Source organism: Diadema antillarum, unplaced genomic scaffold (genome assembly GCF_040938485.1).
Source record: "Diadema antillarum isolate AM-2024a unplaced genomic scaffold, OU_Dant_1.0 seq00000742_RagTag, whole genome shotgun sequence".
Taxonomy (NCBI): Eukaryota; Metazoa; Echinodermata; class Echinoidea; order Diadematoida; family Diadematidae; genus Diadema; species Diadema antillarum.
The window spans coordinates 129,635-146,569 of NW_027271639.1; the positions used below are offsets into that span (position 1 = coordinate 129,635).

The 16,935-nt window shown below is 38.8% G+C and overlaps 1 protein-coding gene across 1 annotated transcript in view; it reads left to right on the forward strand.

Moving 5' to 3' along the window:
- The window catches only part of LOC139738447 (uncharacterized), a 116,597-nt gene that overhangs the window by 66,226 nt on the left and 33,436 nt on the right, over window positions 1–16,935 (forward strand). Inside the window, exons 10-15 of the mRNA XM_071649068.1 lie at window positions 2,906–3,043; window positions 4,374–4,496; window positions 7,316–7,477; window positions 9,261–9,422; window positions 10,701–10,838; window positions 14,840–14,965. Coding sequence (XP_071505169.1) covers window positions 2,906–3,043; window positions 4,374–4,496; window positions 7,316–7,477; window positions 9,261–9,422; window positions 10,701–10,838; window positions 14,840–14,965 — 849 coding nt within the window. The remainder of the gene's footprint in view (window positions 1–2,905; window positions 3,044–4,373; window positions 4,497–7,315; window positions 7,478–9,260; window positions 9,423–10,700; window positions 10,839–14,839; window positions 14,966–16,935) is intronic.

Sequence of the window (16,935 nt, forward strand, 5' to 3'; positions counted from 1 at the left end):
GTAGGAATGTATATAAAAGTGCGCGTTTGAATAGAACAAAGGTAGATAATTCAATGCACTGCAAATGATTTTCAGCAAATTGGAATACACAGTGACAATAATTATACATACATTTTTGGCTCAGATGCAAAAGTAATGTTTCACATCCAGTAAAAAGAAAAAAAGATGACAGTGCCTTAATGTGTTTGTTGTTGTGTCACTTGTGTGTATGCGTGTGTTTGTGTGTGTGTGTGTGTGTGTGTGTGTAGGGGGGGATGGGGCTGGCATAGGATTTGCACCTTTTTTGAAGATATGCTCTCTTAAAGCCTTAGACCTATCTGAATGATGTGAAGACTTCCAAAAATACCTAATCCATTTGACTCTCAGTGTAGTATATAATTCAAGATGATGTATAAAGACAATCTCAATCTTCCACAATGTTCTACAGTTACATAGACAGGGAATTAATGTTTATTTGTTTTTTCACGTTTCTCCTTTCCTTTCTCACAAATCTTGTCATCAGAAGATTAGAGCTGAACGTTTCATTAAGCATGCTGAGAGTGCAAGAGGAGATTTGGTGTCATTGATTGAGAGGAGTGAAAATAGTTCAGTGCTATTTTATGCTTCGGTCTGCATAGTTTTGTTCTTGTTGGTAACTCATTTTAATGTTTTCTTTTATCCAAATCACCTCCCCTGTGTAGATGTGTAATCATGGCAGTAATAGCTCTCCATCTTTCCTTAGAATTCTACACTGCTAAGTTGGATACAATCATCATTCATTCTTTAGCAACTCGACTGGCAAGTCACCTTTGTCAGTCAAGCGAAGCAAATACCAGTATTGGTTTTTTATTAGCTCACCTGAGCCAAAGGCTCAAGTGAGCTATTGCGATCGCCCTTCGTCCGGCGTCCGTCGTGCGTCGTCCGTCGTCCGTCGTCCGTCGTCCGTCGTCCGTCGTCCGTCGTCCGTCGTCCGTCGTCCGTCGTGCGTCGTGCGTAAACTTTTTACATTTTCATCTTCTTCTTGAAAACCCCAAGACCGATTTTCATCAAACTTGGCAGGTAGCATCCCTAGGGGGTTAGGAACTCAATTTGTTAAAATGGGCACCATGCCCCACCCAGGGGGCCCCCAGGGGGCCCAAACCCCCCAAAATTAAGGAATCTGTAAAAATCTTCTTCTCTAGAACCAGAAGTGATAGAGCTAAGTTAATACTATGAGTTAGTACATTGATGACTGTAGTTTCAAGTTTGTTCATGGCAGAATCAGGGGTGCCCCCCTTGGGACCCAGGGGAGGGGGGTGGGGAGGGGTTCTAATGGGGCCTATATTGTACATTTTCATCTTCTTCTTAAGAATCCCATGACCCATTTTCACCAAACTTGGCAGCTAGCATCCCTAGGGGGTTAGGAACCCAATTTGTTAAAATGGGCACCATGCCCCACCCAGGGGGCCCCAGGGGGCCCAAACCCCCCAAAATTAAGGAATCTGTAAAAATCTTCTTCTCTAGAACCAGAAGTGATAGAGCTAAGTTAATACTATGAGTTAGTACATTGATGACTGTAGTTTCAAGTTTGTTCATGGCAGAATCAGGGGTGCCCCCCTTGGGACCCAGGGGAGGGGGGTGGGGAGGGGTTCTAATGGGGCCTATATTGTACATTTTCATTTTCTTCTTAAGAATCCCATGACCCATTTTCACCAAACTTGGCAGCTAGCATCCCTAGGGGGTTAGGAACCCAATTTGTTAAAATGGGCACCATGCCCCACCCAGGGGGCCCCAGGGGGCCCAAACCCCCCAAAATTAAGGAATCTGTAAAAATCTTCTTCTCTAGAACCATAAGTGATAGAGCTAAGTTAATACTATGAGTTTGTACATTAATGACTGTAGTTTCAAGTTTGTTCATGGCAGAATCAGGGGTGCCCCCCTTGGGACCCAGGGGAGGGGGGTGAGGAGGGATCCTAATGGGGCCTAAATTGTACATTTTTATCTTCTTGAGAACCCCATGACCCATTTTCACCAAACTTGGCAGGTAGCATCCCTAAGGGGTTAGGATCTCAATTTGTTAAAATGGGCACCATGCCCCACCCAGGGGGCCCCCGGGGGGCCCACACCCCCAAAATGAAGGAATCTTTTAAAATCTTCTCTAGTATCAGAAGTTATAGAGCTAAGATAATACTATGAGTGAGTACATTAATGACTGTAGTTTCAAGTTTGTTCATAGGAGATCCAGGGGTGCCCCTCGGGGAGGGGGGGGGGTGGTTGGGAAGGTCCAAATGGGGGCCTAAATTGTACATTTTCATCTTCTTCCTGAAAACCTCATGATGGATTTTCGTCAAACTTGGCAAGTAGCATCCCTAGGGGATCAGGATCACAATTTATCAAAATGAGCACCATGCCCCACCCAGAGGGCCCCAGGGGGCCCCAATCCCCCCAAATTAAGGAATCTTTAAAAAAATGGGACCTTATTGTACATTTTCATCTTCTACTTGAGAGTGCCTGGTCAAATTTTGGTAGAGCTGTGAATAATTTAGATTAGTGACTGCGTGAAAGGTGAACTTGCGATACTCAGGTGAGCGCTAGACCCGCGGGTCTCTTGTTCAGCATATTGTTGTCTTCCTCACATTCGTCTTGCTGCAATGACACTTTTTTGACATTTTATCAAATGAGTTATCCTCTTTTCAACCTGAACTGTCCTTGATAGTGTGACAGCTTGTAAGCTTGTGGCAAACAAGCATTTCTGAGAAACTAGGACATTTACCGGGTAACATTCTCACCACTCTACACGCAGACAGACAGACACACATGCACACACAATTTTGTCTTTGCCAAACAAAATGATCAGATGGCATCCACCGCGAACTGAAAGTATGGATCATTATAGATGATAACTGTTTTGAATTTGTGTCTGTCTCGTTTAACCACCTGCCGTCAGACGTGAACGAGTGTACCAGCCGGAACTTCAATCCCTGTGGAGAATATGCCTGTCTCAACACACGAGGGAGCTATCACTGTTCGAGGACTGACTGTGCCAACGGCTACCGATATGACATTAGTTTCCAGAGATGCATAGGTAATCATCCATGTACCTCTAAATGACACCTTTTTGGCTATGATTTCTTTGTCGGCATAATGTTAAAGTTTCAAATCAAAGTATTTCATGTGAGACAACCTAAAACTAGAATTGATCCATACTGTAAATTGATGAGTAGGCCTAATACTACATCTTTGGTTATTAACCCTATTCCCACCGGGGGGGGGGGGGGGGGCATTTTGGCCCCCTCGAGTTTCGCGTGATTATTCCGCAACGCATGATGCTCTCGCCGCGACATTTTATGACTTTTTTCTTTTAAGTATCGCACAACTTTTGAGACCAAATTTGTCACTCCCGGGCATACTGTTTTGAAGCCACGCCCCTTTGAAAAAAATTCGTCGACCCAAAAATTGCTCAAAAACATGATTTTGTGTACTAATCCAATGTAAATTGTGTTTTTGCAATTAATTCATATAAAAATGAATATTTCTACTTTCAATGGCTGATAATGATTTATTTTAGCCTGATTATGCTTTAAAAAGTTTCTGCGACAAATTTTGTCAAAAAAAACAAACAAAAACAAAAAGTAAAACACAAAGAAATACATAAGAAATTCAATGAACAATAAAATACATAAGAAATGATTATGAAGCCGAATTTTTGCTTCAATATTTAGTTGAGGATATCGAAAAGAATATGTTAACCAAAAATTAGAAGTCTTGGAGCTTTATTTGTTTATTTATAGGCAAATTTTTTTTGCATAAATTAGCATAAATTAATTGATATAAAATACATAAATTAAAATTTGAAAAATCTAACTATACAGTCTTGTAGATTACATTGGCCTTTACCTTAGTTCAAATTTTCGCGAGGATCGCGTGATCCACGACCGAGATCTGACCGAGATGGTTTGGGCCCCCCCCCCCCCCCCCCATGGTTTCAAGTCCCTCAAAAACCCCGGTGGGATTAGGGTTAAGAAACATCTAGAAGACATAATTGAAGTCAATTTGATGATATGTATGTGTTTCCTATTTTACTTGTCTAATTCAATTTCTTTTTTTGACTGTTCTGTAATAAGCTGTTCACTTCAATCTTGGCACTTTCATTCAAACTGATTTTTTTTTTCTTGATACTACCTTCTCTCTCATGGCGGCAAGAATATGTAAGGTGTAAGTGGTACACAATGTTTGGTGTAATGCTAAAAAAAAATGATATGAGTACAGTGCTGTAAAGTACATACTTTGATGGGGTCAGCTGAATAAATATCATGTACACTTTGCATGTCAGTGCCTGTTAAATCAGAACCAATTAACATTAATATGTTAAAACATACTTTACTCCCATCCTACTCTGCCCCTCCCCATTTTAGATGTTGATGAGTGCGAGTCGCAGAACGCATGTGAACACGGACGTTGCATCAACACAGAGGGCTCTTTCCGCTGTGTCTGTCCCAGGGGGTTTACATCACACCCATCGGAGGAGGGCTGCATTGGTGAGTTAGAACACTCCTCAAAACAAAAGATGCAGGTTGTTTCTGGAATCACCAACCTATAGCAAATACAAATGTTGCTCCAGCAACAAGTGAAATGCACATTTGCTTTATGTTATCATATTTTTTTCTTCTATAGTGCATACTGGTTGTGTTGCTTTTGCAGTGAATAGCCTTAGTTCCTGATGGCATTTGGTATACGAGCCATAAGTGAGGAAATGACATCCCCATGTCACCATGTAGTGCATATGACATGCTATTGTTTTCTTTTTATTGTTGCTCAATAAACTGTTTTCGATATTTATATTTGTGATGGATGCATTTTTCCTTTCACCTTACTTTATATTCTTTAACCCATTCTGTGCCAATAAGTCAAATGTGCACAATTTAATGTCACACACAAAACTTATGGACAGGAAATAAATGTAGCAAGCAGATGGTTAAAAACGAGATTAATAGATTTTTTTTTGGATAAAGAATGAAAGAACACAGAAGACATTTATCGTTGCAGTGTGTCGTACGTAGATAGCAAACGCTTGACAGCTTCCACTGCTCTCATGAGTACTAGGATCATGACCGTTCATATTGTTCTTGAAACATACTATTCTAACTCCCCGGCCAACTCCAAACGTCAGCTGGATTTGCATACCTGACGACGTTGTATTTGAATATAACAGTCACCTGTAAAGCTCCTCCTATACTACCTTCAGAAAGCATAGACATCCCCTGTAGTAGATTCCCTCATTTATAGTTTGTTTCCTTCTGAATGTATGATTTCAAGTGTATGGAAAACCACATGTGCGATCCAGACCTACATGAATGTGAAATCAAATCATTTCCAGGCACACCGTGAAAGTGCTTTTTAAGAATCTTTGCTGAAGTTGTCATCATGTGTCCTAAAAGGCTGTGTCATTTGATGTTCTGTCATGATGCGAGGATGATGATTGCTTCTACTATCCCTCTTTGTGAAACCCCTTGAAAAAGAAGGATCAGACTGTGAGTGACCAGCCAGAAATGCAAGGCCAACCTAGTGAACCCCAGAAAAACTCCTCAGCCTGAAAAAAGTTTTTGACCCCCCCCCCCCCCTTCCTGTACTTCCCCCATGAGGTGATTCTGGCTTTTTAACCATTCTCCTCCCCCCTCTCCACTTTTTTTCCATACCTAGCTCTTCCAGAAACAATAGCTGTATAAGGACACCTATTTCCTTTCCATGATAGATTGATGTCTTCATTTGCTGACTAACATTTTCCTTGGCAAGCCAAAACTTTTTTTATTGCCTTTTTTTTTCCAGTTGGCCCCAAAGGAGTTTTGGTTTTTCAGTCCCCCATGTTTCTCACAGATGTGGTCTCTGGTTTCCCCTTCAATCTAAGGCGAGGCAGGCCATGAATTCCCGGTGCTATGTAACTTTAAAGTTATGGATTTTGTCTTGTCTTGTTTAATGAAACGAGCAGCACTTGCTCATGCAAACAGCCACCGCACCAAAGCCATTTTGTCCGAGTGGTTTCACTATAGTGCATGTTTTATAACCCCCAGTTGCTCCAAAGGTGCACTTTGTAGGAGTCGTTGCTCCCACTTTGTGACTAAGCAGGGGGGAGCTGCCGCATCTTAAGGGAGGAATTTCAGCCTTGTAATGATTATGCGTTTATACCCAAATGTTTGCCAAGCTGCTGTTAAAGGATCATGCATGGAAACGAATTTTCATGGAGACCTTTTACAAAATTGTGAATATTGATATTTTATATGGAACTTCTCGTACAAAAAGGTATGGCTCTCTGGTCACAAATGGCAAACCATTCCAGAGGGTGCGTGATATATCCTAGGCCAGTGTAATTGAGAGAGGTATTACAGAACTAGCTGAAGATTATTTCAAAAGCTAAATGCAAAGAATTACATACGCTTGTGGGATGACATGTCTGTCAAATTAAATTTTCTAATGTGTGCAACTCAGATGATGTGCATTTCATAAAAAGATATAATTGAAGTAAATTCATTCATGCAGACGTATATAATGTTATATAACATTATATATTATATAAATTTATATATACATGAGCTTATAAACCATAATAAGTTATGATATTTGTTTTGGACTTAAATCTCATGAGCAAACTACTGTAAAAGCTGTTATTTTTGCGAAGGTTTAATTTTTGCAAATTTGATAACATACAAAACTATCATCATGCGCAGTAAAAGCGGCAGAGTTAACGATAGCATCGGTGTCAAATAGCGAAAATGTCTGTGACGTCATTTGCGAAAATATCAGTACGCGAAAATAACAGCTTCCACAGTATCATTGGACTGACAACATTGTTTGGTCCCTTGCAAAGAACTTGGCAGTAAAGATAAGATGCCTTGCCAAAGGGCACAACTGCTGCATTGCAGGCAACAGGCTCGAACCAGAGACGTTAAGGTTATCCACAATTACTCCTTAGAAGGTTTGTAAAATGTTAACCTCCTCAGTCACTTATCAGCTTTATTGGCAAACTGCATGTCTGTATTTAATGAGAAAATAGAAATGTGTAATGGCATTTTTGCGACCTGAAAAGTTTGCTACATCATCCAGAGCACCAATTAAGTTTAGTTTTACACATCCTTTGCTCTTTGTTTTGTTCTTGATTTATTTTTGACGATTGTGTGTGTGTGTGTGTGTGTGTGTTGATGTTGATGATGGCTTCAAGAGATGTGCCCCCAGCAGTATTAAATTGACCGTGTGTTGCTTGTCCTTATATATATATATATATATATATATATATATATATATATATATATATTCATTTTTGCTGGAAATAAATGTCATTGAGCTTGAACTTGATTTTTTGCAGATGTGGATGAATGTGGTCAGGCACGGGAAACACCCCTTTGCGGACCTGATGCCATCTGCGTCAACGAAGTCGGTTCCTACCAGTGCATCTGCCAGGGCGGGTTGGTCTACGACAGTGGGACCCAGGCTTGCCTCGCTGCCTCGCAGGGGGAACCAGAGATTGGTGAGTGTAGTCATGTAACTCTTCCCACCCCCACCCCCAGCCCCACCAATCCTCTTACAGCCACTTTTCCATTTTTTTATATGATTTGATGGGTTTAATGGTGAGAGACTGGTTTACCTGTATGATCCATTTTCACTGCAGTTTCTCCTTCCCAAGACCTGTCTGACTTGCAAAATACAAAATAATCTTCTTATTTTGTCCAGCTAGAGGAAAAAAATATGTTACTTGAAGAAGCAAATAATGGCCTAATCATTACAGTTTGCACCAAGCTGCTCTTGATGAACATACTTCTATTTATGCATACATTTAACATATGAGTTTTTAGTTTGGCTTTGTGTAATGAACTCATGGATATGTGGAACACAAATCATGAAATGTGTAACATTTCTACAGAAAACCTTTTTATTATGCTGTTAAAGATAAATGCATGTCAAGAGGGGTAGCTGCACTATTAACTATTGTACCAATAGAAACCATGTTGCAGATATTAGTGTGTTTTCTTTATACCTTTAAGGAGTCACCACAGCTTTATGTTTCAGTGGATTTTTTTTCAGTGCTTTGGTGGGAGTATGTTTGATGGGATGTACTCCAGAGAAATTAGAGAGGAAAACCAGCATGAGATGTGGTTAGACGTGTAGTGCTCGGTATCTGTAAACCAGATACCCCAGTGAGGTGCACAGAATTAATGGCTCAAATGAAGTCTATTGGGACAGAGGTTTAAACACGTCACCATGAATACCATGAGTCAAATTCTCAGAGTGTCTCAATTTCAGCCTATATGTCTACCCATCTATCTACCTACATATGAAGAGTTTGTTTGCAAAAACCGATAAGTCCATTTTTGAAGATTTTGAAGTACGATCTCTGTCATAAAGTACAAAATAATACCTTTTAAATGATATATTGGTCACTACATAATAAAGGTACATTTTTGAAGTTCATTTTTGATGTTCAAAAAATTTTCTTATTATTTTCTTTATTTTCCTTGACCTTTAATCGCAAATATCTCCATTTGGCAAATTTAATATGGACTTATCGGTTTTTGCGAACAAACTCTTCATATCTATCTATCATCTATCTATCTATCTATCTATCTATCTATCTATCTATCTATCTATCTATCTATCTATCTATATCTATCTGTCTGCCTATCTTTCTGCGTACCTATGTATCTCTCTATTTATCTACTCAGTATCTATCTATCTTTGTATCATCTATCCATCTGTATATCTATCTATATATCTGTCTGTCTGTCTGTCTGTCTATCTATCTACCTGTCTATCTACCCGCCTATCAATTAATAAAGTTTGTATTCATGCGTGCATGTGTGTATGCATGTGTGTATGTATGTATGTATGTTTAATCTATACCTTTGACCTTTGACCTTATTCTTAGTTTTCACTTTTGTTCACTTTGATAGATCAGTGTGGTTGTTCTTGCATTTTTGTGAGAAGGGGTAAACTTTCTTTTTCTTGGAAGATGCTGAATCACACAAAATCTCTCATTTCCGCAGAAGAGTTTGAAAGTAGAATTTGCACGAAATGAGGATTTCCAAAAATGTAACTCACACAATGTGGCAGAAGGTACAAAAAGCACAACACCCAGATATGAAGAATGTCCGACCATGGACCCTACCGCCCATGGTCAAACAGTTAGGGAACTCATGATATATACAGCTTTACAAGCTTAAGTGTAAGTTTTAAGGTATTAGCATCACCATGGAAACAAGAGGATTGTGCCAGTCATGCTTGTTTTTGTGTTTTTCTTTTCTCTAAATGTCCAGTGGAGGCAGACAGGAAGGAGTGCTATGGCAGTATCGCTGACCCCCTGAACCTCTGCTCTGACCTTCTGGGATCCAATGTCACCAAACAGGAATGCTGCTGCACCGTCGGGGCGGGATGGGGCGATGACTGCGACCTGATGATCTGTCCCCAGTCTGGCACGGGTGAGTTTCTTCTGACTCACCTGTTTGTTTTATTCCCCTCATCCTCCCCCCCCCCCTCGACCTTCCTCTCTTTATTGATTGTTTTCTACTTCAAACTCTAGGCATATGTGCATTTTGTAAGAATTTTGATAAGTCATGGTCTTTTGTCTTGATGATTAACAATGTACTGCTCAAAGTGTTATACTTGACAATCAAAGCCATCCCTCCATCAGTTACAAGATACAAAATCATTTTAGGGTATCAAATCTCATTACCATAAGACTCAGCAAAGAAATTTGCATTTCATTCAATTTTGGCAGCCTTGGGAAGGTCACAATGAGAGGCTTTTACATATGACAGCGAGGGGAGAAGAATAAATGTAATTCAAATTTGGAAGTAATGATAAGACAAGTGTAATTCACGACACATTGGTTTTGGAGAGTTTCATCCTTTGAATTGCAAATAGTAATGATATTCAATCTGTAACCTTGTGCACATGTTATGCTTCCATTTGTCTACATTATATTTCTATAAGTGTGTAACATTGAATGAGATATCTCAGTACATCTTTGATATATTGCAATGTTTGTAATTAATCTATTTAATGATGCAATAAACACTAATTATGGACAAAATAATCATGTAATTTTCTATAATGAGGCTTCTCTTGCTCACTTCAGACTCTCTTTTGAATGGTTAAAGAAAGAAACATGTAGGTCATTAGCTGGTGAATGTATTAGCTTGTATCCTTAGGAGCTCTCAACACATTACCAGAATTATACTCTTATAGTTGTGGAAAAATGAATAAATTCGAACTTGAACTAGTTGTAACTTTATTCTCCACATATACATTGTATTATCTTAATTCATGCTGTGGACTTGTGCAAAAAGGGAAGGGGATTTGTCGAGGGTTGGAGAACAAAATTTCTTTGAAGCTATACATTCTGTGATATGATGATGGGCTGCAACATGGATGTATGTCACAGTTCTATCAAATGGCAGAGTAATCCTGTCAGCCATGCCCCTGATGACATGGCAGGAATGGAGAGGTAAGATTGACCAGATGGGGCAGCATCACCACCAACACTTAACTACTGTGTCTTCCTCTTACTATCCTCAAAACAGCTGTCATACACGAGCACCAAGTTTCATATGAAGTATGACATGGCAGCAGTCAGTGATGTACACCAATATTTTGCTCTCCATTATTATGTTCATGTGTCTGTCTGTCTGTCTGTTTGTCTGTCTGAATGACTGTGTATGTTTTTCCTCCTGGATTGCTCTCCCACCTCGCTACAGCTGCTTACAATGAGACGTGCCCCGTTGGCAGGGGAAAGCATGTGATCACGCAGCGAAACCCGTCTGATTCCTCCCTCCTCCCTGCCTACCCGGAGGCTGCTGTGCATGCGTCCACTGGACAGGAGGCTCATATCTCAGGTAGGTGACCTGGCACAGAGCCTTCTGACTGTGATGTCTGTGCCTTTTTTTTCTTATTTCTTGTTCAATAGTTTCTTTCCATCAAAAAAAAAAACATGATACATTTCCTCAGAGGGATGGTACAGTTTCGGTTGAGATGGGGCTTCAGTTTTCTTGATGATTATTTTTTTTTGTGTGGAGATAATGAGAAAGCTCTTATGAAACATGACAGAGTATAAAATTTTAAAAAGAATTCAAAATTAATTTGATGAATTTGATGAAAATTGGTTTTGAAATGGCTGTGATATCCAAAACAAAGCAATCCTAATAAAAGTTGGGTCCCACCTTTTATTAGGATCACTTTGTTTTCTTTGTTTTTGGATTTTGCAGCCATTTCAGACCTTATTTTCATCAAATAAATTTTGAATTCCTCTTAGAATTGCTTGTAAAGTCTTATAAAGTGCTTTCTTAGTATCTCGTCAAACTAACAAGGTAAAAAGCTGAATCCTCACCTCAATGAATACTACACCATCCCTTTAAATTTTTTGTGGGGGAGGGGATGTGCTTGTCTTTTTCCTTTTTAATTTCTGTTTAAATTTCAATCTATTTCAGCAAGTTCTCAAAGGATATAATACAAATGGAAATACCATGATAATGATAATAGCAAGATTTTTTGTGAAATTAAGTATTCTAAAAAAAAAAAAAGGTCAGATTGTAGAAACTTTCAATGAATGATATAGATACCAGATACAGTATATTGTTGCATTTTCTCCTTCTTACCCTATCACAAAACAACTAAGAAAATGTGCAGGAGGAGGGTAGATTCACAAATTGATGACCTGGTTTGTGTTACCGAAAAAGAAAATATATCTCATTACTTTCTAAGGCTTAGATTATTTGTTTGAATAACAATATTTAGCTTTGAATTGATTTAGATGATTTTGCAGAACATTCCACACATCTCAGAGGGTAGTCAAACTAAATGTGCCGTGAAGCAAGTAAATGTGATAATATGTAAGATATTAGGCAGGGCTGTGCAAGCAAAACAGGTTGCTTAAGTGACCATTATGCATTCATTGTTATATTTCCATCCATGTGAAGAGCCATTTTTTTTTTCTATATGTAGTTTTGCTATTTTTGTTGCTTCAACAAAAAGCAAACAGTTTGTAGGCCTATTTGAAATATGGAAATCCTACAATCACATGGTCTCAGATTATGAACTGAGAAATTGTGCACATGTTTTTTTTTTCTTTCTTTTCAGTGATATGATTATGATAGAGAAAAGTACCATCAATTGCTGTTATTCTATTTAAATATTTCATTTTAATATTCCCTTATGCATGAATCAATTACTTTCAATTAAAAACAAATCTTTTTGTCCCCGCCGAACGAGTTCGAGCAGGGGACTATGAAACGGGCTCCGTACGTGTGTGTGTCCGTGTGTCCGTCCGTCCGTCCGTCCGTCCGTGTGTGCGTCCGTGTGTGCGTCCGTGTGTGATCAAAATGTTCAAAATGCTACTCCTTCGCCATTTCTAACCCGATTTTGATTCTGTTTGCTTTATATGATAGCACTACATGAGAGCTTTGAAACTTCTATACAGAATTGCAGTTGTGACCTTTGACCTTGACCTTTGACCTATATTGTACATTTTGCTTCAAAATGCTACTCCTTCGCCATTTCTAACCCGATTTTGATTCCGTTTGCTTTATATGATGGCACTAGGTGAGGGCTTCAAGACTTCTACACAGAATTTTGACCTTTGACTTCTTTGACCTTTGACCTTGATTTTTGACCTATATTGTACATTGCCTACAAAATGCTACTCCTTCGCCATTTCTAACCCGATTTTGATTCCGTTTGCTTTATGTGATGGCACTAGGTGAGGGCTTCAAAACTTCTACACAGAATTTTGACCTTTGACTTCTTTGACCTTTGACCTTGATTTTTGACCTATATTGTACATTTTGCTACAAAATGCTACTCCTTCGCCATTTGTAACCCAATTTCAATTCCGTTTGCTTTATGTGATGGCACTAGGTGAGGGCTTCAAAACTTCTACACAGAATTTTGACCTTTGACTTCTTTGACCTTTGACCTTGATTTTTGACGTGTATTGTACATTTTGCTACCAAATGCTACTCCTTCGCCATTTCTAACCCAATCTCGATTCCGTTTGCTTTATGTGATGGCACTAGGTGAGGGCTTCAAAACTTCTACACAGAATTTTGACCTTTGACTTCTTTGACCTTTGACCTTGATTTTTTTACCTATATTGTACATTGGCTACAAAATGCTACTCCTTCGCCATTTCTAACCCGATTTCGATTCCGTTTGCTTTATGTGATGGCACTAGGTGAGGGCTTCAAAACTTCTACATAGAATTTTGACCTTTGACTTCTTTGACCTTTGACCTTCATCTTTTTACCTATATTGTACATTTTGCTACTAAATGCTACTTCCGGCGGGGACATATATTACGCACCGCGTAATTTCTACTTTTCCTTGTTTTCTTTTCTTTTTCAGCTAGAGTTGTGAATGAAACAGTGCTCACTACTCTGAGGTCTTGTCAAAACCTGATTGGGCCTTTAATTCATTTCCATTTTGTTTTGGTGTTACATTAAAGTGAAAAAGAGTGTATTTTTGTTGTTGTTGCTTTTGCTTAAAGGGGGCTTGGGAGGGGTGATTGGGTATGGGAGAAGGAGAATTAAAGAACAAGTGAGTTGCATGTTCAACCACTTGACAACAACAACAACAACAATAAAGTATGTGTGGGTGTACCACCTTTGACTTGATATGGTTTGACAGTCCAGTTTTGAAATGTCTAAACACCAGAAGACATATGTGCGGCATATCTTCCCATTTTTTCATCCTTGCCCAAGAAATTATTGTGACAGCTGCGTGAGGCAATGATGAAGTAAGAGTCGTGTTATTGTTTCCATGGAATTTAGTGATGATATAGCATCCTGGTTTCCACCGAGAGACCCCACTACAGAGAGAAAGAGAGATAGGCACGTAATTCTGTGTTTATACGGGGGTAAATATTATTCTGCAGCCAGAAAATTTTGGGGCTGCCACCTCAAGTGCAGTCACACAGGAATAAAATAAACACACAGTAAGATGGCATCAAAAGTAGATCAGCACAATGAATTTTGTGGTGTGGATCCTTACACACTTCACATTTGTCAATGCCATTGCAGTGTGGCAATTCGATGATGTGTCAGAATTCTTTTCTGCCATAAATTTGCTCAACAATTGAAACTCGGCCTTTGTGAAATTTTGTTCAGCAATTTTGGCTTTAAGGTACTCCTTATTAGTCTTAATTGAAAAATCGTCATCTGTCATAAACACCTTTGAATTGTTGCTAAAAATGTACCTTCAACTAAAGTTAAATACCTATCATTTTTTGAACAATGAAAAAAGAATGCTTTTAGATCTACACTATATTTCTTTGGAGATGTATATGTGCCTTTTACGTGCCGTCATGTTTTGCTGTGTTCACCCTGTTTTATTGCAGCTTACAAGATTTCTCATCAGCACTTGGACTGCCATAGCACTGTTTTTTTTTTCTGACAACTTAAAAAATCTGACACGGCCAGCATCCACAGCAATCATGTCCTGTCACGTTTGCCTGTCTCGTCCCACCGCGCTGTCTCACGTCCCCTGTTTTGTCCACGGTGGCCTGAAACGAGACTGTCATGACCAATGGGAACATGGTGTACACGCGTGCAGTATTAGGCCCAGTGAATAGGACCATTCACATACTCTTCAGTCTTTATACCCCCCTCCCCACCCCCAGTTTGAGCTTAGCAGTGCACATGGTAGCAGTAGTCATGCCCCTTTAGAAATGGCATGTGATTCTCTTCGCCTAAACAGTTCTTCCAAGGGGATGTACAGGCATTAATGGCATAAAATCGTCTATAAAGAGCATTAATTACTACCTTTCCTGTTGGATTTGGATGAAACCAAGCCCACCTGAAACAAAAACCAAACTTCTGTGCCCAATCTTGTCGAAAATCCACAGGTATCAACGAATGTGAGATCTTCCCCGGAATCTGCGGCGCCGCAACATGTACTGACCAGGAGATCCTGTATGACTGTGAATGCCCAGAGGGTCACCAGTTTGACCAAGAAGAGAAGACATGCATAGGTCAGTGTCCAGGTCACCATGAGTCATGTGTTTACAGGCCTCATAGTCCTCCCTTAATCATTCCCTTTTGGACCTGCCACCTTTTGGCACATTGCATGACAATACAATGTCTGTAGTAATCTGTCAGAAATGAGTCATTTTACCCAGCTGTGGGAAGTGTTTATTCCTGGATGTCAGCCCATCATTTTGAAAGACTTGAGAAGTATTATTAAACTTTCTCTGTTTTCACGGTTATGCGATGGCAAAAATATGTGTTAAACAAGTATATGTTTATAACAGAGTTCAAAACTAATAAACTCTCATTTTTGTTATCTGAAAGGAATGGAGGGTAAATTGTGTTCAGGAATACCAGAATTTCTTTTTAAATGCTTTTTGGTGTCTCTTATCTCATGTAATTTCTGTGAGTTAAGTGTGTGTGTGTGTTTTGTTGTTGTTTCTAATTTGCAAACCCACAATGGGAAATTATAAGCTCAGCGATCATAGGGAAATTTAACTTATTTCACTCAAACACAGAACTCCATTATGATCAGTGCTCATTCACAGCACAACATTTAGATAACTTTGAATGGTGATAGAAAAAAAATTCCCACAGAAGAAGGATGAAACCTTGACTGATTATTATTATTATCATTATTTATTTGGCAATTCAACATAAACTACAAGCGGACATAGAATACAAACAGAAAATCATATTACATAAGACAGATATAAAGATTGTGGTGATTAGGTGATAAAGTGAAAGAATCTTGCAAAACAAAAACTTCAACATCTTTATATGAGTAGGTAAATTGATGAATGCATGCATAAATTGATGGATACAAAATTGTACAATTATCTGAATGAATGAAATAGTAGGTCATTAGATGCAGATATTCAGAACATAGCAAACTAGGATATGGAAAATTGTTTTCATGAGAACATACCAGTCATATCAGCCCAGATAAGTAAGATATCGAAATGTCATTGTCATCCAACTTCCAGTCTGTTCTCACCTTCTCCTACAGCAAGAAAGCACTGAAAAAATGGATAATAATTAGGATTTTGAATAATGTATGAAGAAAAGAGAGTGAGAGGAACAATAACAAAAACATTTGAACATATAAACATACAATGACATATCAGAGACATGCAGAATAGGAAATGTGGGGACTCAGTATTCGTCTTTTTTCATTTTCATATGAATAACCTTTTGAAGATAATGCTAAGATGAAATGGCTGTGTAGAAAAAGAGATTTAGAAAGCTGTGAAATTATGAATTTGTCTAAGAATTTTGCATCACTTCTATATGAAGGCACATCGGCTATAGTCAGGATATATCAAGAGACATGGAGTGGAGATCACAACATATGATTCTACATCAAATGTCCTATGTAAAAAGAAAAGAAGAAACAAAAACAGTTGTATGAAATTTGTTTTTGACTGATATTAATTCAGGCAGCATGCCAGATTCAGTGCAGGTTTAGGAGACTGAGGTGTTGAAATAGTGTTTGTGCAGTACGTGTCCTTCCATTTACATCTATTTTATGACTTCTGTAAGTCGGGACTAGTGATGTGTACGAGAGTGTTCACAGTATCACGATGTTCCAATTATGTCTGTATTTCCTGCCCGCTCAGCGGTATATACCAAACATAACCATCACAATTGACTGGAACTGACATTTATTATCTCTGAATGTGTGATGGCTTCCTGAGATTTGCCAAATTTGTCATTGTTTTTTGTTTTTTTTTACCAGACGGTGATAATTTTGTTGTGGGGTAACCACAAAGAATCAGACATAGACATTCTAGGTCACCATTTCTCCATTTTTTTTTTGCCACCATAGTTGTAGTTTGATCGATTTTGTTTTTCCTTCATAGAATCAATTTGATTGTTAATTGGTAATTATAGCAAAATTGGGCAAATGACACTGAAACACAGCTGGGTCCATGGTGGAATTAGTTACAGTGAGACAATCATTTGTAAATGAGGG